The 27,762-nt window shown below is 43.1% G+C and overlaps 1 protein-coding gene across 4 annotated transcripts in view; it reads right to left on the reverse strand.

The window, feature by feature from the left end:
• Nucleotides 1-383: 383 nt before the first annotated feature.
• CFAP91 (cilia and flagella associated protein 91) overlaps nt 384-27,762 on the reverse strand; it is an 87,041-nt gene continuing 59,662 nt past the window's right edge. For all 4 annotated transcript variants that reach the window (XM_078782235.1, XM_068122838.2, XM_068122839.2 and 1 more), the window contains 12 exons: nt 26,524-26,580; nt 26,060-26,208; nt 21,626-21,803; nt 20,696-20,853; nt 20,322-20,513; nt 18,733-19,019; nt 9,216-9,287; nt 7,017-7,163; nt 5,805-6,026; nt 2,226-2,362; nt 1,646-1,737; nt 384-1,314 (listed from right to left, as the gene is read on the reverse strand). In XM_078782235.1, the coding sequence (XP_078638361.1) occupies nt 989-1,314; nt 1,646-1,737; nt 2,226-2,362; nt 5,805-6,026; nt 7,017-7,163; nt 9,216-9,287; nt 18,733-19,019; nt 20,322-20,513; nt 20,696-20,853; nt 21,626-21,803; nt 26,060-26,208; nt 26,524-26,580 (2,017 nt within the window). In that variant the 3' untranslated portion in view covers nt 384-988. The remainder of the gene's footprint in view (nt 1,315-1,645; nt 1,738-2,225; nt 2,363-5,804; nt 6,027-7,016; nt 7,164-9,215; nt 9,288-18,732; nt 19,020-20,321; nt 20,514-20,695; nt 20,854-21,625; nt 21,804-26,059; nt 26,209-26,523; nt 26,581-27,762) is intronic.

Raw genomic sequence — 27,762 nt, forward strand, 5'->3', positions numbered from 1 at the left:
CGACAAACGGTTATCGACAAACCACATGTCACGGACTGCTTTATAAACATTTCAAATTTCAAATTTCAAAAATATATTTCAATAAACATTTCAAATAAACATACTCATCCACCATTGATGCATACACATTCCTTCAAGGTGAACAACACATCCGCAGATGGCGCAGACCCATCGGCCGATGGGTCTGCATTGTCATTTCTCGTGCATCCACAGATGGGTTAGACCGATCGGCCGATGGGACCGATCCACAGATGGGTTCCAACATATATACATGGAAAGGAAATGGGGGGGGGGGGGGGCGGGGGAATTAAAGTCAGCTAAAACTCTGTTGGCATTCAAATTGATATTTATACAGCTCAGGCAATGAATAAACTATCCAGGAATGATGTGATTATAATATTGCTTTATTCCAGGTGTGCACTACATACCTCATAACAAAAGAACAAACGTAACAGGGAAGTTACTTGTGCTTGTACAATGTCGGATATTTTTCCTTGTTATTGATTAGTTAGTTTAACTATCATCCAGTGGTGGTTGTGCAAATTCAACATGTAAACACTAATGTTTAAACAACAATATGTTAAAGACAGCATTATTAAATGAGATATTCAAGGTGTTTAACATTTAAGGCACTTTTATAGGTTCATTAAGTAAGTATTTGCTCATATTATTGGAGATAAAATGTTTCATTTCTCTAGCTGAACGAGTGGGTAATAATATAGGTCTATTTTCCAGTTTGCTGGATGGCAGTCGAGGTCTCTCAGCGGCTCAGTGACTGAAGGTCACCTGGTGAAAATTACAGACTTTATGGACTAACGATGGACTAGTCCCCAAAAAGAGCTGGATAGGCATTAGGTAACTGTTTACAAAACGTTTAACCACTAGGTCAAAGAATAGTCACTAGGTTAAAAAGTTCAACTTTGGTCACTCATCGGGAAGAGCTTGATGGCTAGGAGGTTACGGAGAAGGGCTACGTGGTGGAGAAGAATCAGGTGGAGGGAGGCTCATTATGGCCTGGATGTGGAGAATCATCAGAGAGACATTGTCTCTGAGGGATTTCATTGACTATCTGAGAAATGGAGGATTCAAGGGCAGCATGAGTTGCAATGCGAGAAGGCGATGGTGGCGGAAGGTGAAAGCCATGAGGGCTTGGATCTTCAGTGGAATGAAGTGGTTGAGAAGTGCTTATTGAGTCTGTTGGAACATTTTGTAAGCAAGAACGAGGTGTTGGGCTAGGAGGTGGTGGAGAGTGGTGGCTGGAAGGACCTGAAGTGTCTGAGGTTGTATCACGACCATGTAGTTCGGAGCTTTTTGCTGTGGTTGAAGGAAGGGAAAGAAAGCACCGGGAGGGGTAAAGGGGTCACGAGTGCAAAAATATTATCCATGCAAACTCGTTTCATATATGTATAAAAATGTCAAATTATGTGATGCAATTCTGTTCACTCTATTACAAATTATAGTCATTGAGTAATATTAGTTGCACCGGAAGTAATGTCGTTTTTTAAGCTGTGTATTCCTCTTTGAAAAACAACATTATTTTCTGGTACACCTAATAATACTTGATGAGTAATGCAATGAATAATATTCAAATGATAAAATAAAAACTTGTGATTTGCTTCTGCTTTACAATGTTATGGACGCTTACCTCTCTTTCCAGAGACAATCTCATCGACTTCTGGCAGCAAAAAGCTATGGACAAGCTCGGATACAAACTCTTCTGCTTCGCGCTTTCCGTGTCTGCATTGGTACAGCAAATAAAGTAAGCTAACTAAGTAATAGCAAGGTAAATGCTCAAATAACTACAACAATTATTTTAAAATGTATGTTGCAGTTAATCAAATAAAATTATGAACGCTTGTAATCAGTGAAAATTACTCTTGTGGGAGGGAAAATGGAGAAAAGGAAGGGAAAGAAGGGATTGTGAGATTGGAGTGGATGATGAGGTTGAGAAGATATAGCAGTATAGAGATAGGAGGGAAGGACATGTATATGAGGCATATTGTGGATGGAAGAGGCACTAAAATGTCCGCCACTCTGCATATGCTGTATTTGGAAGGCCCCTAAATGTTCACTCTCAATCCCTAAAGCATTCATTTACACATATCTCCCACTGCCCTGATGGTTAAAAGCACCTTAATTCAACATATATGCAACTTTCTTGTTGGGGAACGCTCCTGTCCCCGTGAAAGCCCATTTTCCTGGCACAATTTGTCAGTAATGCTCACCGATCAGGTTCTTGATGGATTCGAGCTGACCACTCGCTCACTTCCCTCTCGGCTTGGCGCTCTGCACATACCCAGCCAGTATGCACCATAAGTGGCTGAAGGAAATCCTTGATACACTTCTGGTGTACGTGTACCACCTGCATGCACGCAAGAATTGACGAGGTATTGAAGAAGTTCAAACTTTGTGGCTGCATCTCCTCGTTTGCACAGCCAAAATTAACAATGATTAGAAGTCAGTAGAAGAGTAGCTTGAAGTAACAAGTCTTCAAGCTTTTAGTTCAGTTTCATGAAACTAATATTTTACTAATAACCCAAATAAGTAAGGTTTCTAAATATTGCTGCATTGTTAGGTGCCTTTTTGAGGAAGTCCAGAGCTGTGCCTTCTGCCAAATCTTATTGGAGAAACTGACGATTTTGGAACAATCTTTGAGAAAATGATGCACTAAAGCAAACAGATCTTTTGAACAAAGTCGTATCTGTGTTTGAATTGCTAGGTGCCTGTCATACATTGTGTCATAGATTGTCATTCCAGGTCCCCCGTACTCTAATAGACTGCAATATCAGATCATTCCATTAGCCATAGTTCAGTGTGATATTCAAGTGGGATACCGTACTGTTTCAAGTGTAAAGTCTTGTGGAGTTAGATAATTGCTGAATCAACTACGGAAGGCCTATTAATTGTTATTCTTTCTTGTTGCGTTATTAAGGTACCACATGCCTTTCAGACTGATACCTTATTGTTATTGTTAAGATTATTATTAAGTGTTCAGTGAGGTTCCCACTAGAAGCCTATTGTTCTTGTAATTATTATTATTCTTCTGTCGAGATTTTACAGGTTTAGTCCCTTTAAAAATACTTTTTTTCTGCAACGGTTGGTCCGATTGACACAAATTTTTCCCCATAGGAGCACCTCCTCCTATATAATTTTTAATGCTCATTATGACGTTCATTGGTCACGTGAAACAGGCGCCATCTGGGGGGAAAAAACAACGAAAAAAACAAAACTTTGCACCTCTATATGTACAACTAGCAGAGTTACCGAGCGTTGCCCGAGAAAATAAATAGTCAGTCATGTGTGTGTAGTGGGCTTTTTATCGTCAGAGGAAGCCACGCCCATTGGGCACGCCCCTAGTCTAAATCTAATGTGCCCATGTTTTTTGTTGTGAAAAATTACCCCCCACGGACCACCTCTTCCCTCTCCAAGTCACTTCCTTAGGCTGTCCATGAGGCACAACCGAACAAACAGACATTCACAAATAGGGTTATAAAGATATACAGTTTTTAAATTTCATCCTGATTGGACGCATGCTCTGACAGCCATAATTATTTTATTTTTTGGAATCTGGGCTCTTTTTGAATTTTTTTTTTTTAATAAGGCTCACTTGGCTTTGCCTGCATGGGTTTGAGGGTAGAGGAGTAGCACCTGAACAAGGCCTAGTTCCGTAAAACATTCTTAAGGAAGGATTTGAGGATTTACTTAAATATTTCAAGTTCCTAAATCCAAGGACATCCTTAATTTGAGGATCATTACATATTCGAATATTCCTTTGGTTTTTCCTTGAAACCTTCCTTAAACCCAAGGGAGCACCCCACCCCATTATTACTTCATGTTGAAGTTACTTAGATACCAATTAAATTGATACCAATGATGACCACCAGGAAAAAAGGGTCAACTGCATAAGTAATAAATAGGTTGAACACGTAGTGTTACTGGGTCCATAACTTGTGAATCCCGTGTCATAGAGAGACGTATGAGGCCTCGCTAAACTCGGGGGTGTCCCAGTTTATCCTGTGGACCCAAGGTGTAAACAATTATTACTTCGTGTTCAGATTATTTAGGTACCACTCCAATTGATACCGACGATATTCCCAGGAGAGGGTCAACTGTATACGTAATAACTGGATTGAACACAGCGTGTTACGAGGTCTATAACTCGTTGAGGGGAATACACGTTTAAATTTCAATGTGATCGGTCGCACTGTCTGGCAACAAGAATGTCTTAATTATTTGAAGAATAAGAAACCTTACAATTTTATCATCTCCAAAACGGCTTACAAGATTGATGTGAAACTTCACGCACATGATCGAGTGTTTCAGAATATAGTTTGATAATTTAAATGCCATCGGTTGTCTTGCAGCCATTTAAAATATATATTTTGAATCTGAGGTTTCTTTTTGAATTCCTTTGAATTTAATTTTTAAAATCAAATTGTAAATCCAGTTTTTAAAAGAGGCATCATGGGTCACGTGTCAGATCAAAGCTAGGTTGTATCAAAGCAGGGGGACAGTGTATAGGCCAATGCCCCCTCTCGCTACTCTCTGACACCCTACTCCTCCACTCGCTGTTAGTTCTTCAACTCTACAATCCCATACCCCGACCTCAATATATCCCTCTCCCTTCCTAGAAACCTATCCCTCCCCTCAACCGCAAGAGCAACCCCCTTCCTTCCCCCCACCACAACCCTGAGAACCATCTCACCCCCTCCACCGACCCAAGACCTCTCTCCTCTCCCCCCCCCCCTCCTCCTCCAATTTCCTCTCTCCACCCCCATCCCGAGCAAATTCGTGAGGACAAAAGGTAAAGAGCACGACATGGGTCATTCCTTCAGTGGCAGATGGCAGTATAAAGTGGCAGTTGTAGTTATTATTATGTTGTTATGCTTGTTGGATTATGCGTATTATTGTTGTATGACAGTATGCGTCAAATTTGATTGGTCGAGACGGTGTACATTTTGCACAAGTACTGCTAAACTGAAGGGTCATTGCTAAACTGCTACTGCTAAACAAGGTCATTTGTTGCTACAGTGTTCAAATATATCATTCAATTGAAATTTAAAAAAGTTTTAAAGGCTGTAGAAAAAACCCCAAAAACCATTGAATCAGAAATTTACCGCCGTTGATGCACACGCTAAATTATTTATTCGTGCTGTTTATTGTGTCCTTTATGACATCCCCTAAAACAATGTTTCCTGTTTTGAATGATTTTCATTTCTTTCACTGCAAAACACAATTGCTTTACCACATTGTGTGCATTTGCACCCGGGACCAGACTCCATACAATTTGCCAAATTCAGAACCAAATTTCTGCTAAAATGCAGGTTTCTGTTCTGATTCATGTTACAATTCATGGTCTACAGTGTTCAAAATATATAATTCAATCGAAAACAAGTGGTCGTTGATCACAGAAACAGACTGATGGACATATAGAGTGAATCAATTGCTTAACCCCGCTTTGACCTACATGCATGGGGTAATAAGAAACTCGTGCGCAGAAGCTGTACCAACGCATTTCTAACTCAAACTCTTCAGTGTAATCATTCAGACCCTTCATATTTCGTTCTGCTTTACTCTCCATATCTCCTTAATATTTAGTTTATGTCATCATTCCCCTTCAATATTTAGCTCTGCTTTATTCTTCAATTCTCACTGGCACATCTGAGCATACCACAGGAATGTGTTTCAGTGTCACTGGGGATATAACTGCGAAATGTATTTTATTGGGAGAAGATATCCTATTAACTTCATGTTACATTCCAAAATAAACAAAGGACAATAAATAAAGGTTTCATGGGTCTTACCTGTCTGAAACACTCCTCCGTTTGCCGCCTCCTTCTCTCTTCCTGCTGCCTGCATCCTGCTTCCCATGCCTCACGCAAGCCACGTAGCTTGAGCGCCTGCTCAGCCAGAGAACTGGCTTTTGATTCGGCCAAATAGAAGACAATTTCATTGGCTAGATGGGTCAGTATAGACGAGGTAATAGCTCCCTCGACCTCCAAGAGCAGAGCCGAGACTCGCTGAGACTGCAAGAGAGGGATTTAAGCTATTAAATTCTGTCTCTTTTCCTCTTGTTGCTGTCATAACTACACAGGGTCAATGTGTGAAACAGGCAGACAAAGAAATGCATGGACCATCACAAATGAGTAGTCAATTGGCAAAAAAGTAAAGAGCAAAACAAGAAAGGGGCAAAATGTGTCAACGGGAGTAGGGGTGGGTATGGGAAAAAGCATGAGGTGACGAAGGTCAGCACTCTTGAAAGACAAGAGGGAGCGGCATGGGGTAAACATGGAGTCAGTTCCATGGAAGAAAGAAAGCCAATTTAAATTATCTCAAATTTCAACCAGAATATGTGTACATAACTATATTGCCCCCTAACAGCAAATGCAAGAAATAAATAAAGCCAGAAAACACTCTATTTTACTTCACTCATGCAGGAATTCCTGACTTTCCACAGCACATCTCTTTCCTGGAAAAGATAAAAAGAAGCAAAGACAGAAATAGCAGTGCAAGACGAAATTATAATGAAGGTCAAGGCCGAATAAAACAGGAAAGGCAATAGAAAGAAGAAAAGCAAGTAAAAAGGCAAATGGCAGTGAAACTATAGGGAGAGAAAATGGGGAGCAGTGAAAAGGAGGAAAGACAACCAAATGGTGAAGGAGGAAAAGCAGAACATGGAAGAAAAAAAAAAAGCAGGAAGGAGGTTGTAGAAAGAAAGGTGGAACAAAATGGGGAGCTGGGGGTATGAGAGGAGAGAAGAAAGAAAAATATCTCTTTGGGTAATTCACTTGTATATTTATTTATTTCAACGTTTTGACCTTCAATGAAACTGTCTTGTGTAGCACGTGATCAAATGTTTATTTTCTGTTTGAGCCTTATTGTACACAACATAGAAAATCCCCTTTAATTGTTAGAATGCTTGGTTTGAACCCCAACAATTCAAGTAACATTGTGAAGCAGAATGGGAGTGTATAATACGACAGATTCCACTTGACGAGTATTTTTGCGGTGATTACTTGTTGGAGGTGGAGAGACTGATTTCGCTGCAAGGCGAGTGTGTGTCGCTGCTCCAGCCTCTGCTGCCTTTGCTCCTCCGGCTGCAGGCCGTGGGTACTTCTCATCTCTGCAATAAGGTCACCTCGCTTCTGCAAATCGTAATATGCCTGCAAGCATGATAACAGACACAAAATGCACATATTATCCGACAAGTGCAATACAAGGGCCATTGTTGTTGTCGTCGATCTTTTCATGACCGAAGACTTGTGGCTTGCACATTGGAATGCCGACGGGCCACATGCTAGTTGCTTCCTGGAGAGAGAGGACACATGTAAGGGTCTTGACTTGATACAGATATCTCAACTTGGGTCATCCAGTTTCATGCTTCCCAAAACATGTGTAAAGGAGATTAAAGTAAGGACAAGACTCAAAGAGAGATGGAGATGATGGAATAGGAAACACCATTTGGCCTATCACATCTGTGCCATTATGGCTTTCCTCAATGGAGTGGAGTTATGCTCAGTCATTGGGTTACAACTACTACTATAACTACTTATTTAACGACCCCAATTATTCCCACCATATTGTGGAGTTGGCTGAGGGGGAGCTTTTAGCACAAGTCTTTCATGACACGAAAGGCACTGTGAGATATTTAATGTCAACCAACTAACTGTAGCAGAATGGACACTGCACTTTACATTTGAGGGATGGCACATGATGCAACTCCCGGCCTATGAAGCAACTGAATTTCCCACCTGGACTTTGGATTAAAGTTTTTTTATGATAATCTATTTCACATCTACTATATAAGAGAGCTGTTTGTCTGTGTGTGTGTGTCGCCATTTTTCTCAGAGATGGCTGAAGCTGAAAGGATCTTCGTCAAACTTTCAGGGGTTTGTCAGTAAGTGCTGACAAAGCACTTACTAGACAAAGTGTTAGACAAAGTGTTATAGCACTTACTAGACAGAGTGTTATAGACAAAAAAAGATTATTATTTTTTGAAATATTTGAAAAAAATGTCGATCGCGGGTTGGTAATTATATAATTCACACAGTGCAATATATGCAGGCTGCTCTCACAGGTTTATTTTAACTCCAATTTGCATTCTGTTTCCACTTTTAGTGAGAAGTAGGGGTCTGTGCAGCCACTCATAAACTTTATTTGGTGAAAATCGAATAAGTTTTAGCCGAGTTACCTCAGATCGCGGGTTGGTAATTATATAATTCACACATCGAAACGAATAAGAGAGCCGTGTGTGTGTGTGTGTATATATATGTATGTGTGTGTGTGTGTATGTGTATGTCACCATTTTTCTCAGAGCTGGCTAAACGGATCTTCATCAAACTTTCAGGGGGTTGTCAGTGAGTGCCAGGGAGTGTTTTAGACCAATTTTTTTTTTTTGAGAATATTTGCAAAAAAGGTCGATTTTTTGGTGGATTAAAAAAAAAACGCTCTATATTGCATAAGCCTTTTTGATTAATGAATGACAGTTACATACAAATATACATATGCATAAATAAATACAAAACAATTACCAGGCATTTGAACACAAATGATCAAACAAACCAGATTCAATCAGACTTCCGGAAGCAGAATTCAAATTCCGGAAGCGGTTGAACTTGGTGGTGAGTCTTCATCTTCTTCCTGACCATCATCAAATATGTTAATGTTTCTTTTTTGCCTGAGCAACGCCGGGTATTCCAGATATAATCGCTTGTATACTTCACTCAGGGTACAAATAAAATACAACTTTGTGTGTGTGGGGGGGGGGGGGCGGCGGGGGAGGGGGAGAGGAGGAGGGGGAGTCATGCAGGTTGTGGAGGGCCGGGGGAGGGTCATAAATTCTCCATGTAAATGTGTACCGCCACCTGGTGTTCGTGGCAGAGGGTATTACAATTTCCTTTTTTCCTGGGCAACACCGAGGTTAAAGCACTCTGAGCACGGGTAAATTTTTGTTCCCTCCCTTCCCCCCTCCGCCCCACAAAACGGAGGGGCCGGTCAAAGCCACCCCCAAAGATGTATATGTCGTATATCTTTCCCCTCCCTCTCCCTTCACCTCCCCCCTTCCTTCAACTTCCACTCCCCCCACCTCCTCCTCCCCTCCCACTTACACTCCCCCCACCCCCACCCCCGCTAAGCAGGGTGCTTCAGTTAGTTAGTCATTAAAAAATGGCATGTTCAGTTTCAAATGCATAACTCAAACAGTTGGAGCACCTTACCATCATCTGTGCTGCTCGACCACGAATCAACTGTTGAAGGAAGGTTACCGATTGGTATCGCATCTCAGCCTCCTGCAGAGATGATAGACAAACATGCAGAAGGTGTAGTATGTTTTTATCATAACAAGAGAGATAAAAAAACAGAAATGTTGCGAAATCTTAATTTGCTTAAACCATTGTTGCAGTGATTAAACAATTACTCTGGGAATAATACACCCACAATGCTGTGCTAGAACACCGGAAAAGCTACAGTGGTACAGTCTAGTGATAAGGACACGACTAGTAGACTTGTATCTCAGAGGTTGCCGGTTCGTAATCCAGTATTAAGGATTGTATTCGCAGCTTCTGGAAATGGAGCAGGTTTCAAGAGAATTATGATGTCACTATCCTCTTATCAACGCAATTTTTTTTTAACCCAGATAGCGCATTAATTATTTCCAGGGAGGGAGTACTCCTGTCTGCCCCACCTGGTCGAGTCAACACGTGATGTCATTCCACACTTTCTCCACTTTGTGGTTTATGCTTAATCCCCTTAGGGCAACTTGAGGAGGAACAAAAATATATTGTAACTGTTGCGTGTCTTCCACGACGATTGATCGTGCCACTGGCGGGTAAGGGTCAGCAATGTCCCTGTGTCTGCTGGTTTATTTAGGTGCAAATCAGCATTTAAAAATACACGACCGCAGTGAATCCGACTACCAAGAATGGCCGAGTGAGCCCGCTAAGTGTTTCGCTTTATGCAGGTGCTTCAGCACAAATCCGATCTGTCTGTCTGATTGATTAATTTGCCAATTTGCTACGCCCACTCCCAATGACCACACATACGGTTTGCATTAACAAGGAAAGGGTTTATTACCAGAAAATGGGGAGGGGGCAGTATAAGAAAAAGGAAGAGCACAGCCATGAAACGGTGATAACAGACAGTTAAAAATGAATATGAAATAAAATAATCCAATATGCCCTCGGGACGACGACGGCTTAAACGAATAACTTAGTGCATGCACTCAGAGGTGGCAAGACAGAGAGAGAATAGACGGGGCAAAGAGAAGAGAGCTGCTCCGTGGTGCCAAGCTCATACGTGTGGTGTAAATCTTGGTCCGGGCCCATCCTCGCAGTGCATACTTCCACAACTGTGCCTGCTGCTCACCAGAACTTGTGCCACAAACCAGACTGCAAAGCACCAAGCACCACAAAACCATGCAGGATCGAGGAGAGAGCGCAATGTGCGGACTTATATCAAGTCAGTGGGATGCGTTGGACCACCAGCGGCACACACCCATTGGTCGACGCTGCCTGTCAGGTGAAGATCGATGGCCTGCGCTGATTGGCAGGGCAAGCCGGGGAATTTCCACACCACGAGTGGTCCGTTGTTCTTGATCATACCGGATGTCCATGTATGGTTGTGTCTCTTCCTTGTCCCGTGTTCTGACATTGACTCCATGACAGCACTTATGGGCTATGCCAATTGGCTGTAACCTCAAGAATAAAGAGGAAACAAGGACAGACTACAATGGTCGACGTTCAAGAATGTAGGGAGGGGGAAAAGGTGGGGTGTAGATACAAACACTTGGGTGGGGCGACTAGATATTTATAAACACGTGCCCGACATCTTTTATTTAATTGCAGTGATTATATTACATTTACTGTACATGCACTATGAGATAACTACTTTAAACTATCCCCATTTTACCCCCTGGGCCAGGTCCTTAACAATATTTAACTATGAAAATGCAGCACCACCTAAACCACCTTTAGAGGCCATTTTTTCCCCGCAAGCGGGGGTTGGCCTTTTTCGGGGACCGTGGTGGTTGTTGTTTTTCGGTCCCCTTTTTGAAGCAATGTTTTACGGCCGGATGCCCTTCCTGCCGCCAACCCTTTTTGTCGCCTTTTACGACAACCAGGGAATTACCAGTGAACTGGTCCTCAATTAGCCGACCTCGGAAGGATGACAGGCTGAGTCAACCCCCCTGGCGTTAATTCAGCGATCGACCAGGATTCGAACCCAGGATCCTAGGATCCTAAGTTGGCACCCTAGCCACTAGGGATCCTAGGATCCTAAGCTGGCACCCTAGCCGCTACCACCTAAGATCCCCTAAATTGAAGAGAAAACACCTTTGCTGGTAATTTATAATTATTTAACATGCATTGCACATGTCAGTTGTTCGGTGAATTTATGGTGAGCTTTGCTCAACTGTAGCCTCAAAGTGTCACTTCTCAGCCCATCTCCACCGATTTGATGCCATCTTCCACCCGCATATTTCCCTCACACATTAAAATAATTAACGAGTCACCAATAGGAATACTGTACGTATATTTAAACTGATGACAATTTTGAAAATATACTCAACTAGATGGATTAAGGCAAGTGGAAGGAATGCAGTCAGAGTATAAGGATGAATATTAAAAGGAACAAGACAAATCCACCTGCCCTGTTTATATTTTGCATCTCCAACACTCAAACATATCGAGGATCATAGATCTCTCTGTGAGTTGTTAAAATACGAGTATATGGTTAGAAAGTTCATGCAAATCAGGAGTAAGATCAAGCAGGATTTTAGAATATAGGGAGAGGAGGGGAAAGGGGGGTTTTGTATGATGACAGCGGCTGGAGAGCTCAATGATGTGGAATCAAAGAAGAAATGTTTGGAAACTAGCAATCAAATACGTGGATAAGATCAGGTGGGTGCATGAAAAAAAATCCCACCTTTTTACAACAAACAGAGGAGAGTTGTCTGGGGCTTACGCAAAGTGGATAACAAGCGTCCTGAGAGGATCATCCAGACATTTATATTCCATTCTAAAATCCTGATTTTAGAAGAGTTTTACAGATGTCACACCAAATTGGTAAGGGTCTGTATCTCAAAGGCCGAGTGTACCTTTGTGTTCTTGCTCCATCAGTCTGTCGCTTCCATAATGGTAACGTGCCATTCTGTCTTATGCTAATATTTGAGTTTTAAATATTAATCACAAGAATTTCCCACTCACTATTTCCTACTTACTAATTCAGACTAGTATCACATGAGTTCAGCGAGTTTCTCCCTTTTTGAAGCGAGGTTATTGAAGGCCTTTTGAAAACATTGGACAATCTATTTGTATTCAAATTGATCAGAGCTGTCACGTTGTTGGACGGTGGACGTGACTTAGTGAAAATGTCGGATTTACAGTCACGTGAAAAAGTAAGTGCACCCCATGTAAAGTTTTGACTTTTTCAACATATTTCAACATACAGATATTTGATCTTCATTTCAACAATATTGAGAGATAAAGGTGATATAATATAACAAATATCATGAAACATTTACATTTTGTAGTCCATTGTATAGTTTAAATAAACATAAAAGCAAATTTCGCATGTGGAAAAAGTAAGTACACCCCTACATTTATCAGTACTTCAAACACCTAAAATTAGAATCAGGTGCACCAGCTCAGGTGCAAATGATTAGAACATCGTTAGAGAGGATCTTGGAGGAACCTGTCTTATTTAAACCTCAGACATTTAGTTTGGTTTGCTCTTTCTTGTTGAAGTGTGCGGCGTCACCATGCCTAGATCAAAAGAGCTCTCTGAGGCCTTCAGAAAGAAGGTTATAGATGCCTACGAGTCTGGGAAGGGATTTAAAAAGATCTCCAAACAATTTGAAATCAATCATTCGACTGTCCTGAAGATCATCTACAAGTAGAGAAGATTCCAAACAACTGCCAACTTGTTCAGGCCAGGCCGCCCCAGCAAGTTCAGCCCGAGAGCAGACCGCAAGATGCTGAAAGAAGTCTCTAAGAACCCCAGAATGTCATCACGGGATCTACAGGTAACTCGTGCCACTGTTGATGTCAAAGTGCACGAGTCCACCATTAGAAAGAGGCTGCACAAATTTGATCTACATGTAGCCCTCAAGCTGAGGCCTGAAATAGTGCCAAAAAATGAGTTTCGTTCCGAACTCGTGGGACTACGATTTCTATGCATTGTTTTATTGTATACAACATGCCTGACCTTGTGTTAAAAGTTTAACTCTGAAATCCTGCCAGTTTCTGTGAACGACCACGTCAAACTGGGTCATGTAGAGTCAAAAAGGAGGGTTTTTAGCTCCGGTGCCGAATTTGCGGCCTGGTATCTCCGTCAGTACATATAATTCAGCCTAGGAATTTATGCTAGGCACAGACCTCCCATGGTTCTGTGGCCCTGTCAGTTTTGAAGGCTCTTACTTACGCACACATCATACAGCGGAAATGTAAAAAAAATGTACTTTTGTCGTACGTACCTACTGTAAAATTCAATGAATTTCTCCGAAATTAACCCAAAATATTTTCGAAACCATCAGAGATATCCTATCGAAAATGGGAAAGCTTGGCATATGGAAGGGATACTGCTTATTGACGACGTTTCGTGGTTGTCTGGAAAACAACGGATGAAGGGAGGAGCGACACTAAAAATGCCTCCAGATGCATATGGGGACCGCATGATGACCAGGGATAGCATAGTGAATGTAGAGTAGGGAAGCTTGGTATTATGGTCAGCGGTATGAATCCGATGAATACATGATAATCCATTGATACAATAAGTATCAATCCATAGATAATAATAATGCACACACATGAATTAAATCGCATGATAGTTTATTCACCGTCGTGTCAATACGCAAAGATACAGGCTTCGATGTATGCGAAAAGTCTGAATGTCCACGGGCTCAAGTAGCACAAATCTTCTTAAAATTTCAAGGCAATCGGATGAAAATTGAGGATTTTAGAAATTCGACAAAGTTGGTGAACTTTGGCCTATGTTGACCTATTGACCTTTTGATCCCAAAAACAATAAGCTTCTTGCTTATGATCAACACTACCATTTGGTGAAATTTCGTGAAGATCGGTTGAAAATTGTGACCTGTAGGCGCCTGACTGACAGACAGACAGACAGACAAACAGACAAACAAACACACAGACAGACAAACAGACAGAGTAACGCACAAGATCAAGCAATATACTTGAAAAATCTCAGGTATAATTAATCAGCAATTATTTAGCTCAGGTAGAACAGCAAGGTGATCGTGAGTATTTTATTATTAAAATTAGTATGCAGTGCACGTTTTTATGCCTCCGCAGGACGGTTGTCCATCCGGTTGTCGGTCCGTACCAGACTTTCGTTTCCAGAATAACCGCTTATGGGATTGGCTTATTGGTATGAACTGTAATAATTGGTATGATAACAAAATTGGTATGTACTGTAATGCAAAGATGAACTGGTTCGATTTTGGGTTGAAAAGGTCAAAGGGACCATGGTCATGTGACCTTTAATTTAAAATCTTGGTTACCACAACAACTTGTGGACGAGAGAAGGGATTTCAATCAAACTTGACTAAATATCGCGGATGCTTCTTCATGGTGGTCGAACCCTTCCCCCTCCTCCCCCCAATGCAATTCGGGGGCAAAATCTTCCCCATTCTGTCCTGCTGCCCGGATTCGTCAGGTCAGCGCTTTATTAGGGTCAGAGTGCCGATTGGTCCCCAAGGACCGTCCATTTCCTTCTTGTCCCTGTTTCTCTCTTTCTCCAACTCTGACATGGCCCTGACTTCGTGAAGGTGGGTCACACCATCCTAGATTTTTAATTTTTTAAAATTTTTTTGTATACTGAATCGAGGCTCGTGAAAGAGCTAACATTTATTTCACAAACAAATCAACCAGACAAACAAATATATAAAAAGAGGGAGCGGAGGACAAGATGGGGAGAGAAGGGGAAGCACACAACATAACATTTGAGAGCAGGGAGATGTGTGGGAGGGAGAGGGCTTGGGGGGAGGAGGCGTGGGAAGGGGGGGGGGGTGGGAGAAGTATAAAACACAAGGACACCAAGGACTTCCCGGACAAAAGTTGGTATTTCAAAAAAGTGGATTTGGGGTGAAATTAGCGGGGGTAGAAAAGATCAAGGTTTTGGATGGGGGAAGATAAGAGATGGTGGTGAACAGCTGTTTTAAAGACCTGGAGGGTGGAGTGGGATTGAAGAGAGTGAGGGAGTTTGTTCCAGAGGTGGGAGAAAAGAGGAATGAACGAGTGAAGCTGAGCAGAGAGTCTTGATTTTGGCAGTTTAACCATAAGGGGGTTGCAGGCAGATCTTGTGCGGCCTGTAGGAATATTTGGGGGATAGAGCCCAGAGAGAACTGGGGGGGGGGGAAGGCCAGAGAGGAGTCGGTAGAAGACGGAAAGACCACCAACCTGCCTGTGGTGAGTGAGTGAAAGGCCCTTGGAGTTAGCTTCATCGCGGGAGATTCCAATGATTCTGAACGCTATGGTTTCAACAGCGTGAAAACGAGCTAGGTTTGAGGCAGGAGCACCAGCCCAGAGGGGAGAGCAGTATTCCATTGAGCTGCGGATGAAAGCCTTGTATGTGGTGAGGAGCTCAGGTGTGCCAAGGAAGGACTTCGCACGATGGAGGATGCCCAGTCGGCGACTGGCTTTGGAGGCCAGATTTGAAATGTGGTTTTCCCAGGAAAGATAATGGCAGATAGTGAGACCCAAAAGCTTGAGTGACAGAACTTCATGGAGAGGATTATTCAGAAAGTGGATGGGAGGGTTGTCCAGTCGGTCTTTTCGGAGAGACATTGTAAGAGTGTGAGATTTGTCAGGATTGAAAGACATGTTCCACTTGTTTGCCCAGTCTGTGATTTTGTCCAGGTCTGCAGAGAGTGAGGAGGCTGCAGACTGCCAATCTGAGGGAAGAGGAATGGAGCGGCAGAGAGTGGAGTCATCAGCAAAGAGATAGAGAGGATTTTCAAGAGAGTCAGAGAGATCATTGATGAAGACCAGAAAAAGCACAGGGCCCAGAACACTGCCTTGGGGAACTCCAGCCTGAACAGGAAAAGGAGATGAGAGAAACCCATTCAGGGCCACACGTTGACTACGACTAGAGAGGAAGTCCGCCAGCCATGCATGGAGATTTCCATGGATACCAAAGGAGGAGAGTTTGGTGAGCAGAGCGGGGTGCCAGACCGTATCGAAGGCATGTGATATGTCAAGGGAGACAGCTCTAATTTCCTGTTTGGCATTGAGGACCTCCATCCATTGTAAATGATGTGGGGGATCTTTGGGTAAAGATGTGGGGGATCTCTGGGTCGTTTCTGGGAGATCGATCTGCTGTCTTTGTGTCAAGGGCTTGTTCGAGAGAACTGTCCGAAGTGATACAACAACAACCAAATTTGACACCACAATGGCCTGCTGTGCAAAGATGGACAGATTAATTTTTTGGGTGTAACAGGACTTGTGCCCTTTGAAAATATTTTTGCAGATCATAACTCGAGTTTGAAACATCTGAGGTTTTACCTCTGTCATGTGACCTTTAATCGAGATCAAACGTAAACTGTGGGTTGACCGAACGCAGGCGGACACATATCCAATATCACACACCGATGCAGACATTGTACAACAGAGCTCATTTCGTCCCACTCTGCACAATAACTTGGGGTATAATTAGCAGTGTAGGTAGATCCTAGACTCGTGGAGGTAGATCCTAGACCCGTGGAGGTAGATCCTAGACTCGTGGAGTTAGATCCTAGACTCGTGGAGTTAGATCCTAGACCCGTGGAGGTAGATCCTAGACTCGTGGAAGTAGATCCTAGACCTGTGGAGGTAGATCCTAGACCCGTGGAGGTAGATCCTAGACTCGTGGAGGTAGATCCTAGACTCGTGGAAGTAGATCCTAGACCCCTGGAGGTAGATCCTAGACTCGTGGAAGTAGATCCTAGACCCGTGGAGGTAGATCCTAGACTCGTGGAGGTAGATCCTAGACTCGTGGAAGTAGATCCTAGACCTGTGGAGGTAGATCCTAGACTCGTGGAGGTAGATCCTAGACTCGTAGAGGTAGATCGTAGACTCGTGGAGGTGTATCGGAGACTCGTGGAGGTGTATCGTAGACTCGTGGAGGTGTATCATAGACTCGTGGAGGTAGATCCTAGACTCGTGGAGGTGTATCATAGACTCGTGGAGGTGTTGGTGAACTCGACGTTGACCAGATACTGGTGTCTGTTGGCAAGATTGTGACACTCACCGTCCAATTGCAGCCACGTCTGCAGGCATTCACGATATTTACTCCATCTAAGAGGTGTAAACGGCGAAGTTATGGCATTCACGACGTGTTCAAAGTGCATGAAGCACTTTAAACGCGATTTTCCCGAGGCCATGACTAAACATTCAGCGCGACATGGGCGCCGCCATTTTGTATGTCATGTGACCCAAGCAAGTGTTCTGATAGGCCTAGATTCAAAATTAGTGCCTTCGATGCAAGACAAAGTAGTGCGACATAAACGCGTGGAAAACTTTCAAACTGGCAGGATCTGTTCGTTAAACTTTTTGTATGTGCTACAACTCGGCACGTACTCAGATAACCAGTGATTATTTTTTAGTCTCTCTGACCTCGGAACGGGATTGAACGATACACGGTGTCAGCTTGAGGCCTAATGGGAGGTGTGCCAGGAGGAAACCTTTGCTGTCCAGAAAGAACATCAGGGCAAGACTAAAGTTTGCCAATGAACACCTAGGCAAAGACCAGCACTTCTGGAACAATGTGCTCTGGACAGATGAGTCAAAGGTAGAGCTATTTGGCCACAGTACCAGAAGACATGTTTGGCGAAAACCAAAGACAGCATTTGACCACAAGAACCTGATACCAACTGTAAAGCATGGTAGTGGAAATATTATGGTTTGGGGCAGGTTTGCTGCATCAGCCTGGGCAACTCACCATCAAAGAATCCACTATGAATTCTTCATTGTACCAGAGGGTGGTTGAGGATAATGTGAGGCCATCTGTCGGAAAGTTGAAGCTCAGCCGAAGGTGGAACATGCAACATGACAATGACCCTAAACATTCCAGTAAATCCACCAAGGAATGGCTGAAAAGAAAGAAATGGAGGGTTCTGGAATGGCCAAGTCAAAGCCCGGATCTAAATCCCATCGAGATGTTGTGGGGGGATTTGAAACGAGCTGTGAATGCAAGAAACCCCTCAAACATCGCACAGCTGAAAGAATTCTGCATGGAGGAGTGGGCAAAAAATTCTCCCAGTCGATGTCAGAGACTGGTAGACAGTTATAAGAAACGCCTACTTGAGGTTGTTTCTGCCAAAGGGGGCAATACCACCTATTAGAGCCAAGGGTGTACTTACTTTTTCCACATGCGAAATTTGCATTTATGTTTATTTAAATTATACAATGGACTACAAAATGTAAATGTTTCATGATATTTGTTGTATTATATCACCTTTATCTCTCAATATTGTTGAAATGAAGATCAAATAGCTGTATGTTGAAATATGTTGAAAAAGTCAAAACTTTACATGGGGTGTACTTACTTTTTCACGTGACTGTATGAAATGATTCTATGAATTGACCTCTTGCACATGAGAGATTAAAAACAAACGTTCACAAAATATCTTAATGTTTTGTGTTTGTTTAAAAAAAAAAAGAAGGTATGTTACTGTAATCTCGTGGATGCGAAACACATGTTGGGTGCAAGAAATTCAAAGTTAATGTCACTAACACCAACCTCATCAGGTGAGCTCACAGTTGGGGTTGGCGGTCGTAATGGCGGTTTCTCAATCTTCTCAAGGAAGCGTAGTGGGCACTTATGGTCAGAGTTTTCTCCGATACCAGCAGCTTTCTTGGCATCGTTTATATCTTTCTGAGCCGCTTCTAGCTGAGCGTCATAATCGCCGATATGGCGAGAGGAGAGATGACGAAGACGATGAGACTTTAGCGGCCGAGGAGCCTCTGGCGGTCGTGGGATGAAGGGCGATCGTATCGAACATCTACTTGATTCCAACTCCACCGGTCCTAGAAAAAGGTTCCAACAACAGGTGCATGGCTTGCTCTCTGCTAGGTTGAGAATGATAGCTACGAATCAAGGACAGGTGATGGCCACTCTAACTAAGAATCTTAAACTCTTAACCTTCTCTTTCATATCAGACTATTTTTTCATTGAACACATCATGCAATATCTGTAATTTATTAAAAGAGTATTGGCAGAGAATAAATAAATAAAATACAGTACAGTACCTTTAGAAAAAGATATTTTTGTTTTAGACTGACCTAACACTCAAGGAGGAGCTTATACATAAACCATATGCAGGAAAAGACAGTAATACACATCAGTGTACTTTTACATCAATTGCAAGGACAATTGTAGACAATGGACAAGCATGTAATATGGTATGTGGGATTTGACCCTGGGTTCATGAGCATGAAGAGTAAAGGGTTCAGATAGGACCACGAACAGGTGATAACCGTTTAAATCATTTATACTGTGCAGAGACATTGTTTCTACGCTACCAGGCTGCTTCAGCCGATATCACTTCCTGAATAAGCTGCTGCCATGTTGACAGCAAAAACTCAAAAGACTGCATATACATTCGATCAAGAGTAAACCAACCAAGATCGAGAGTTATCAGTGACTACACCGACACCTCTGACTGGCTTTGCTAGTGGGGAGGGTGACTGTGACACCCTGCCAGGACCAAATACAACACCTGGCAAAGGGCGGATGAGCTATCGTAGGGTGCCAACGACCATCCAGTAAGGAGATCGTGTCTCCTAAAAAACACTCATCCGGTTTGGACCGGATCGAGTCATCCCAAAGACTTTTAAAATGGTGCTGTGCTGCTTCCTTACTTGAAAAGGATAGAGCCCGGAAAATCCTCATCAGTTGGCATCCATGGGGAGGAGGAAATACCTCTTGAAGAAATGCCCTGATGAGTACGGTGAAAAAAGCTACGCCATTGTTAAGACGTCGGTGGTACCCAGAGTATCCCGGGAAGTGATGGTAGTGACGGCACATCCCCCAAGCTCAGTGGCTGTGTTAAGTGTTTGTTTCGTCAGTGCGTGTGTGTGTGTGTGTGTGTGTCAGCTCTAATACGAGCCTTGGCCCAAGTATAAAAAAGGAGTAATGCACGGCTAGAAATGTGATGAAAAATAAACAATCCTATGTGAAGTATAGATGTGTGGAAGTAATACACAGGTATAAGCTTATTGATGGTTACACGGTATACTTAGCAGACATGTTTCTTGAATAAACAGAAAAATAATCGGGATTATAGGAGGGCAAGTCAATTGAATTGGTTTGAAGGAAAAAGCAGATACCACGATAGCTGTCGGGGTGAGTGCTGCGAACGACGTTGTTGGAAGCTTTCTTCAGTGGAGGCCGTTGTGACAAACAGGCCTTAAAGCTCTCAAGCACCGATTTGCATTTTCCTCGACCTGTGGCATCCAGGCCAATGAAACCCTCCTCGGTTGCCTCTCCTGTTTCTCCATCAACGCAGATTTTGCGAATAGCTGCACAGAATCCGATTGTATTTGGGAATTCCATGCACAATATATGCAGAACAAACAAAAGTAACCCAGATATACCTCGGCATATTTATGGCAATCGCGAACAAATACATTTCCTTCACATGAACAAATCAATTACTCAACAGCAGCCGTGTCAATCCACAACACATCACTAGTTTGCATACCTCTGACATACTTGGTGTGCACTTTTTTGATTCTGTCCTCATGTTGTGCTTGCAGTGACTCGTATCGAGAGTTAAAGCGGTTCTGTGCCAAGAGATGGTGACGAGCAATACGCTCGTGTATTTCAGCATAGAGGAGCTGAAACCGCTCTGCTTGAATGCTGGAGGAAAAAATAAACGATTAGACAAACATTTCAAAATAAAGGATAAATGAAACAACAAAAGAGCATTGTATTGCAAAGGCTTAACAATTTGCGAAGTGATTAGTCTGAACTATCAAAGGATGAATCGTCTTTTTTTTCGTATGTAGTATCATTGGATGTCACAGTTGTATTTATTTATTATTTCCTTGCCCTTTATTATTTGCTTTTTGGGGTCTTTACAGGGAGCTCTTCCTTAATTGTTATGATTGATTTCGTCTCATTATGAACTCAGTATTAAAGTTTGTCTCTCTTAATTGCTGTTATCGCTCGACTTCACTCTCATCGCTGCCTTCTCCCCCAGCTGTGTCCAGGTCACAAATGTTCTTCCAGACAACAAAATTGGTTAGCCTCCCTAAATCTAAGCTGAATGATCACCTCCATCACTTCATACCTCTATCCCCTCTTCTGTGGAACTGACTCCCTCTCAGTTGTCTGGCGCCCCTCCGCCCAGTCCTTCATGAGTGTTGCACATGGTCATCTCGGACGATGCTCTCCCATACCCACAGCTGCTCTCTTCTACCCTCGTTGACCCCACCGTCCCCTTGTCTCTACCACCCTTTTTTCTGTCACTCATCCATTCAGGTGTGATATCCACTTTGATCATCTGTAAGTCTGTAAACGGGCTGCCCTTCTGTTGTTTAACTCCTCCATGAGCTTAGATCCTCCATATTTCTACTCAAATAAAAGATGTACAACAACCATGCAAGCAGTATAGAAGGGTTTGTTGTACTTGTCTATCTGCTTGCTGCGAAATGCCACATCCTGCCTCTCCATCTGTTCAATAAGGTGCCTTCTCCGAGCCACACTCTCGGGACCAGCAATTGGTGGTAGACGGAGTTCGACTGCACGGCGGCTTCTTTTATGTTCCACCAATTCCACCGTAGCCAAGCCCACTGGCAGGCCGTGTCCTGTCCACAAGAGACATGTATTAAAATATGAAGAAATATACACTTTCGGTTATAGTTTGAATCAGGGTCCTACTTCCCTGGACTTGGTACACGAGGACTTGGACAAAGGATCATATAGTTCAGGCTTAATGTGCTTTCCTTAGGTTTTCATAAAATTAACCTCGAAAAATCATACAATTTTTAATTAAAGAAGTGTCTGTTTGTGTGTTTGTTTGACTTGTATGCACTCCTGAATCACTAGACAGAATGAGTTGAAAACTGGTGGTTGTACCCAGGGTGTACAGGGGAAAGTTTTTTTTTTTTTTTTTTGTATACAGAGTCGAGGCTCGTGAAAGAGCTAACATTTATCAAACGAACAAATCAAACAAACAAGCAAACAAAGTATATAAAAAGGGGAGTGGTCGACAACATGGGGAGAGAAGGGGAGGAAGCACACAAACACAACATTTGAGAGCAGGGACATCGGGAGATGTTTTTGGAGGGAGAGGGCCTGGGGGGAGGCAGGATAGGTATAAAACGCAAGGACACCAAGGACTTCCAGGAAAGAAGTCAAAAGTCACCTCAAAAAAGTAGATTTGGGGTGAAATTAGCGGGGGTAGAAAAGATCAAGGTTTTGGATTGGGGAAGATAAGAGATGGTGGTGAACAGCCGTTTTAAAGACCTGGAGGGAGGAGTGGGATTGAAGAGAGTGAGGGAGTTTGTTCCAGAGGCGGGAGAAAAGAGGAATGAAGGAGTGAAGGTGAGCAGAGAGTCTTGATTTTGGCGGTTTAACCATAAGAGGGTTGCAGGCAGATCTTGTGCGACCTGCAGGAATATTTGCGGGACAGAGCCCAGAGAGAGCTGGGGGAGCAAGGCCGGAGAGGAGTCGGTAGAAGACGGAAAGACCACCAACCTGCCTGCGGTGATTAAGTGAAAGGCCCTCGGAGATAGCGTCATCGCGGGAGATTCCAATGATTCTGAACGCTTTGGTTTCAACAGCGTGAAGACGAGCCAGGTGTGAGGCAGGAGCACCAGCCCAGAGGGGAGAGCAGTACTCAATTGAGCTGCGGATGAAAGCCTTGTATGTGGTGAGGAGCTCAGGTGTGCCAAGGAAGAACTTCGCACGACGGAGGATGCCCAGTCGGCGACTGGCTTTGAAGGCCAGCTTGGAAATGTGGTTTTCCCAGGAAAGATCATGGCAGATAGTGAGACCCAAAAGCTTGAGCGACAGAACTTCTTGGAGAGGATTATTCAGAAAGTAGATGGGAGGGTTGTCCAGTCGGTCTTTTCGGAGAGACATCGTAAGGGTGTGAGATTTGTCAGGATTGAAAGACATGTTCCACTTGTTTGCCCAGTCTGTGATTTTGTCCAGGTCTGCAGAGAGTGAGGAGGCTGCAGACTGCCGATCTGAGGGATGAGGAATGGAGCGGCAGAGAGTGGAGTCATCAGCAAAGAGATAGAGAGGATTTTCAAGAGAGTCAGAGAGATCATTGATGGAGACCAGAAAAAGCACAGGGCCCAGAACACTGCCTTGGGGAACTCCAGCCTGAACAGGAAGAGGAGATGAGAGAAACCCATTCAGGGCCACACGTTGACTACGACTAGAGAGGAAGTCCGCCAGCCATGCGTGGAGATTTCCATGGATACATGGATTTTAGGTGGTAAAACACATGTATAGGCTGCGAGAACCAGGTTAAGATGAGAACCTCAATTCTCTCTGTCTCAATGTGTATTGTATAACGTCACCTGATGAGAATGGGGTTTATGAGCATAACCAACTGAACATAGGACAGGTGGCCTGACTATCTATCCGTTTGGTACTTATTTTCTGAAAGAGAGAGCTCGTTCGTGGGATCACTGAGGTCCATATAACCACATTTATTTGCAACCATCCACAAATTGAGTAAGCATCTACATAATGCATATGCATCAAACGTCCACTCTCACTTGTGGGAGCTCACAGGGCCATATAACCACATTCATATGTGACATCTAGAAATTACGTACACATGTAGACATTATAGAAGTGGGCCAATCAAATAGAAGTGGGCCTGTCTGTAAAGACAGGTTATTTGCTTGTACTGTATAACAAATTCTCCTTCGCTAGCAAACAACCCATCCTTACGGATGGGATATTTCCCTAAGAATTATGGATGGGTTACTTTCCCAAGAATTGGGCATATTTTAATACCTCTGCTACGATAGGTGGATGGAGGTTATGTTTTCACCCTGTCTGTTTGTCTGTCTGTTTGTGAACAAGATATCTCAAAAGGTTATGGATGGATTTGGACGAAACTTGGTGAACAGATTGGGTGTGTGACAAGGATGAATCCATTCGAATTTGGTGAAGATCCAAATATGGATCCGGATACGAGAATTTTTAATTTTAAAGTGATTCTTCACCATTGAGTGTGAAAGAGACAAAAGCAATATTGTCCAGTCCGTAGCCGATGAACACCAGCCTTGGACAAATAGCCGGGCAGTCTTTAATTCCGAGGCGACCTCTGAAAATTGGCGGTATTTTTTGGCGCGCGCGGGATGGAAGGCGGCGAGGTGCTTACCTGAACAGAAGCCACACGTGTTTATTCCCGAACCCACGAACAAAGAAACACGACACAACAAATGAAAAATGCCACAATAATGAATTTAATGAAGTAAATCAAAGGACAAAATAAATGCGGAGGTGACTAATATTTCCTACTGTGAGACGTCTCCACTCAGACACAGAAACAGACAAGGGGAAAGACAATAAAAATAAAATATTTGTGTCGGCTAGTACTCAGCTCTGGTTCAAAATGTGTTTATGAGCTTGATGGTCGCTGCAGCTGGTGTAGCCACTTGCACAGGAAGCACTCCAACAATGGTGCCGGCGCCGCGCGTCGAAAACGCCCAGGCGTGAGCAAGCAGTCAAAACGGCCCTTCCTTGGCAAGCGCAACATGGCTCCAAGCTCCCCACGAAGAGCACCACAAACCACAACACCTCCTCCTCCGACTTAGCAAAAGTTCCACGAAAGCTCGGAAAAGTCTCCTCACAAGCGCACACAGGCCAACCGCAGCCGAAAGCCAGAGACAAAAGCGACTGAGAGAGGCACTCTTCTTCCTCTTTTCGACAAAGGTTATCCAAACCCCTCTCTCTCAGTTTTCCTCTCAGAAGTGCGCACAGAGCAAAAACTAGCAACTTCCCCAAACGCAAGAACCAACCGAGCGAGACAAAAGTGACCGAGAGAGAGCGACTCTTCGTCTTCCTTCCTCTCGAACCTTCTCAATCACGTAATGCCGACCAGTGGCTGAGCTCTCTCAAAACACCCCATGGTCTTGCTTGACCAATGACGAATGTCGGGGCATGGGCTGCCGGTTTTGCTCTTCCACGCACCCCCGTACCACTCTGGGGGCATGGCTTTTTTCCTTACTCGGTTGGTGGGTGGGGTTTACTTGCCGAACTGCTCTGCCTGCTTGCAGGGGACAATTATTGTTGTGGTTGTTGTTGTAACGAGGGTTTTTTTAGCCAGCCTTGTTGTAGTTTGTAAAAACGTGGGGGAAAAGCCACAGGGAGGTGATAATATACTGGGGGAAACGAATCTTAACCCCTATCTACTTAACACAGCTTAACCACCCCCCACCCGCCACCCACCCCCCATGTGAGACACATAAACATTCTTAAGCTCCAGTTTTCCTGCTTAAATACATTGAGTTGGCTCCTACTCGTCCATTGTCCATGCTATACCTATACAATCCTGCCTCCACTATGGTATTTCATCATCTACCCGCACAAATGTAACAATATAGAGTATGATATCCAAAAAGTTGTGGACAACTTATTTATGATGACAACCTAGGTGGATGAGTTGGTTAGGCAACAAGAACAAGCCGATTAGATTTTGGTTCAGGTCCGAATCCACATCTGGCCTATCAGTGGGATACAAAACATAGATTGCTCAGCCTGGCAGAGGTATGATCTCTATCGAGTGCTGTACTAGTTAGCCCCTGCACAGCAAGAGACGGGGTTTTGTAATCACCTCTGTGTGTCTGTGTGTGTCTGTCCGGGCTGTAACATTTTTACCATTTGAGTTTTGTCATCAAATTTTAAACAAAGCTTTATTATGAGAATATGGAGAAGGCAAATTAATGATTTAGTAAGATAGAGAAGGCAAATAAGATAAAGCGCTGAAGTTAAACAAGGAAAAGACTGGATAGCACAAATGAGAGAAAATAGACAAAGTGAAAAATCCAATGAAGAATCCATCTCGACAAGAAACCTGACTATTTGGTCCACATACCATAGCGTAGTGAAGTCAGGTGGAGAACCTCTGGCGTATCCTCTGAGTTATTGAGAATGTATGGTGGGGTATAGGGTTCTGTCTGCACCTCCCCATCACGGTAATCTGTTTGCACTGCCACGCTCCGAGTTGCACAGTCGCCAGTGCTTCTGTGAAAATCACCAGGAATGCAAGGAGCATTTAACCTTATCCAAGAGGAAGCGTCGTGAGAGGTGTGTGCCATTATTCATTTATTCATTCATTCATTCATTCAAGAGGAAGCAAAACATAGTTAGGTAGATATCAAGAAAAACACAGCAAAAGCAATTGATTTCACTGCCTATTACCGATCGATGGTAAACTTCTCAAACCTGATAGTTTTCTCAAGTATTTATCAACCTAACCTGGTTATCATTGTAAAGGAAAAAATAAGTAAAGAGAAGAAAACATGACACAGCATGACTGACTCATTGTTAATAACGTACCTGTTGGTGTCACGGTAAGCAAATGGGTGGACTTGGTACTGTTGAGATGTAACTGCCCTGTAATACACACCAGGTTTATTTAACATAAACGACTGGTCTCAATCCAAAGGTGATCAAATTAAGACAGAAACAAGGAAAGAACAAGATCTACAAATTTTCTTTAAATTTATCAAGTTATCTAGTTGTACTCCCTATCCAACTAGTGGGGCAGCTTGGCACCGAATTTCAAAGGGATGGGGACATGCCGGATAAAAGCACCAAAATTTTATCAGGCAATCTTCAGGGTCCCAGCTATGATTCTATAACCGGCGCCAAGCGATACGACCACTCTTATTTGAAATTGTTTATTTATTTTTTTGGAAGATTTTGGAAAAAAAAATTTTTTTTGGTTTTTGGAAAAGAAATGTTTTTATTGCAGAAATGAGAATCTTTTCCGATCATTTTGCTGTAATTGTTTTTAAAATCGAACATCTAGAAGTATTTTAAAACAATATTTGAAAATTAGGTGTCTCGGGTGCATTTCCTCAGCATCTAAGCTTCAATTCTAGAACCGGCGCCAAACGATCCGAACAGCAAGATGCATGCACAATAGACATTTATATATTTTTATTTAATTACATGCATATTATATTAAATCTTCTATATGTTGAAATTATATCTGCTATATGTTGCTATATGTCCCTTTATGAGTGAGTCCCTTTATACAGAGAGTTACAACAACTGAGAATACGCCGCCATTTTGGGGCCAATTGTGCGGAACCACTGAACCGGCACATGCACAGTGCACTATGAGCTATGCGTGTATAATGCAATGCGTGTATAATGCGTGTCCCCCCTTCCCACGCCTCCTCCCCCCAAGCCCTCTCCCTCCCACACATCTCCCTGCTCTTAAATGTTGTGTGCTCTCAAGTGTTTGTGTGCTTCCCCTTCTCTTGTCTTCCGCTCCCTCTTTTTATATATTTTGTTTGTCTGGTTGATTTGTTTGTGAGGTAAATGTCAGCTCTTTCACGAGCCTCGATTCAGTATACAAAAAAAAAAAAAAAGTTGCAATTTTCCTTGTATTGTGTTTCCTTGTGTTGCAGGTTTCGAGGGCTAGACTTCATGAAGATGGAATGGACACAGTGCATAATTTGCCAACAAACTACACCTGAATCCCTGCGCTGCCCCTTGAATGCACGTGGAGCAGACACGGCACCGGCGACCTATACATCATTCCTAGAAAATGTGGCTCACTTCAGA

This window comes from Myxine glutinosa, chromosome 7 (genome assembly GCF_964187855.1).
Source record: "Myxine glutinosa chromosome 7, kmMyxGlut1.1, whole genome shotgun sequence".
Lineage (NCBI taxonomy): Eukaryota > Metazoa > Chordata > Myxini > Myxiniformes > Myxinidae > Myxine > Myxine glutinosa.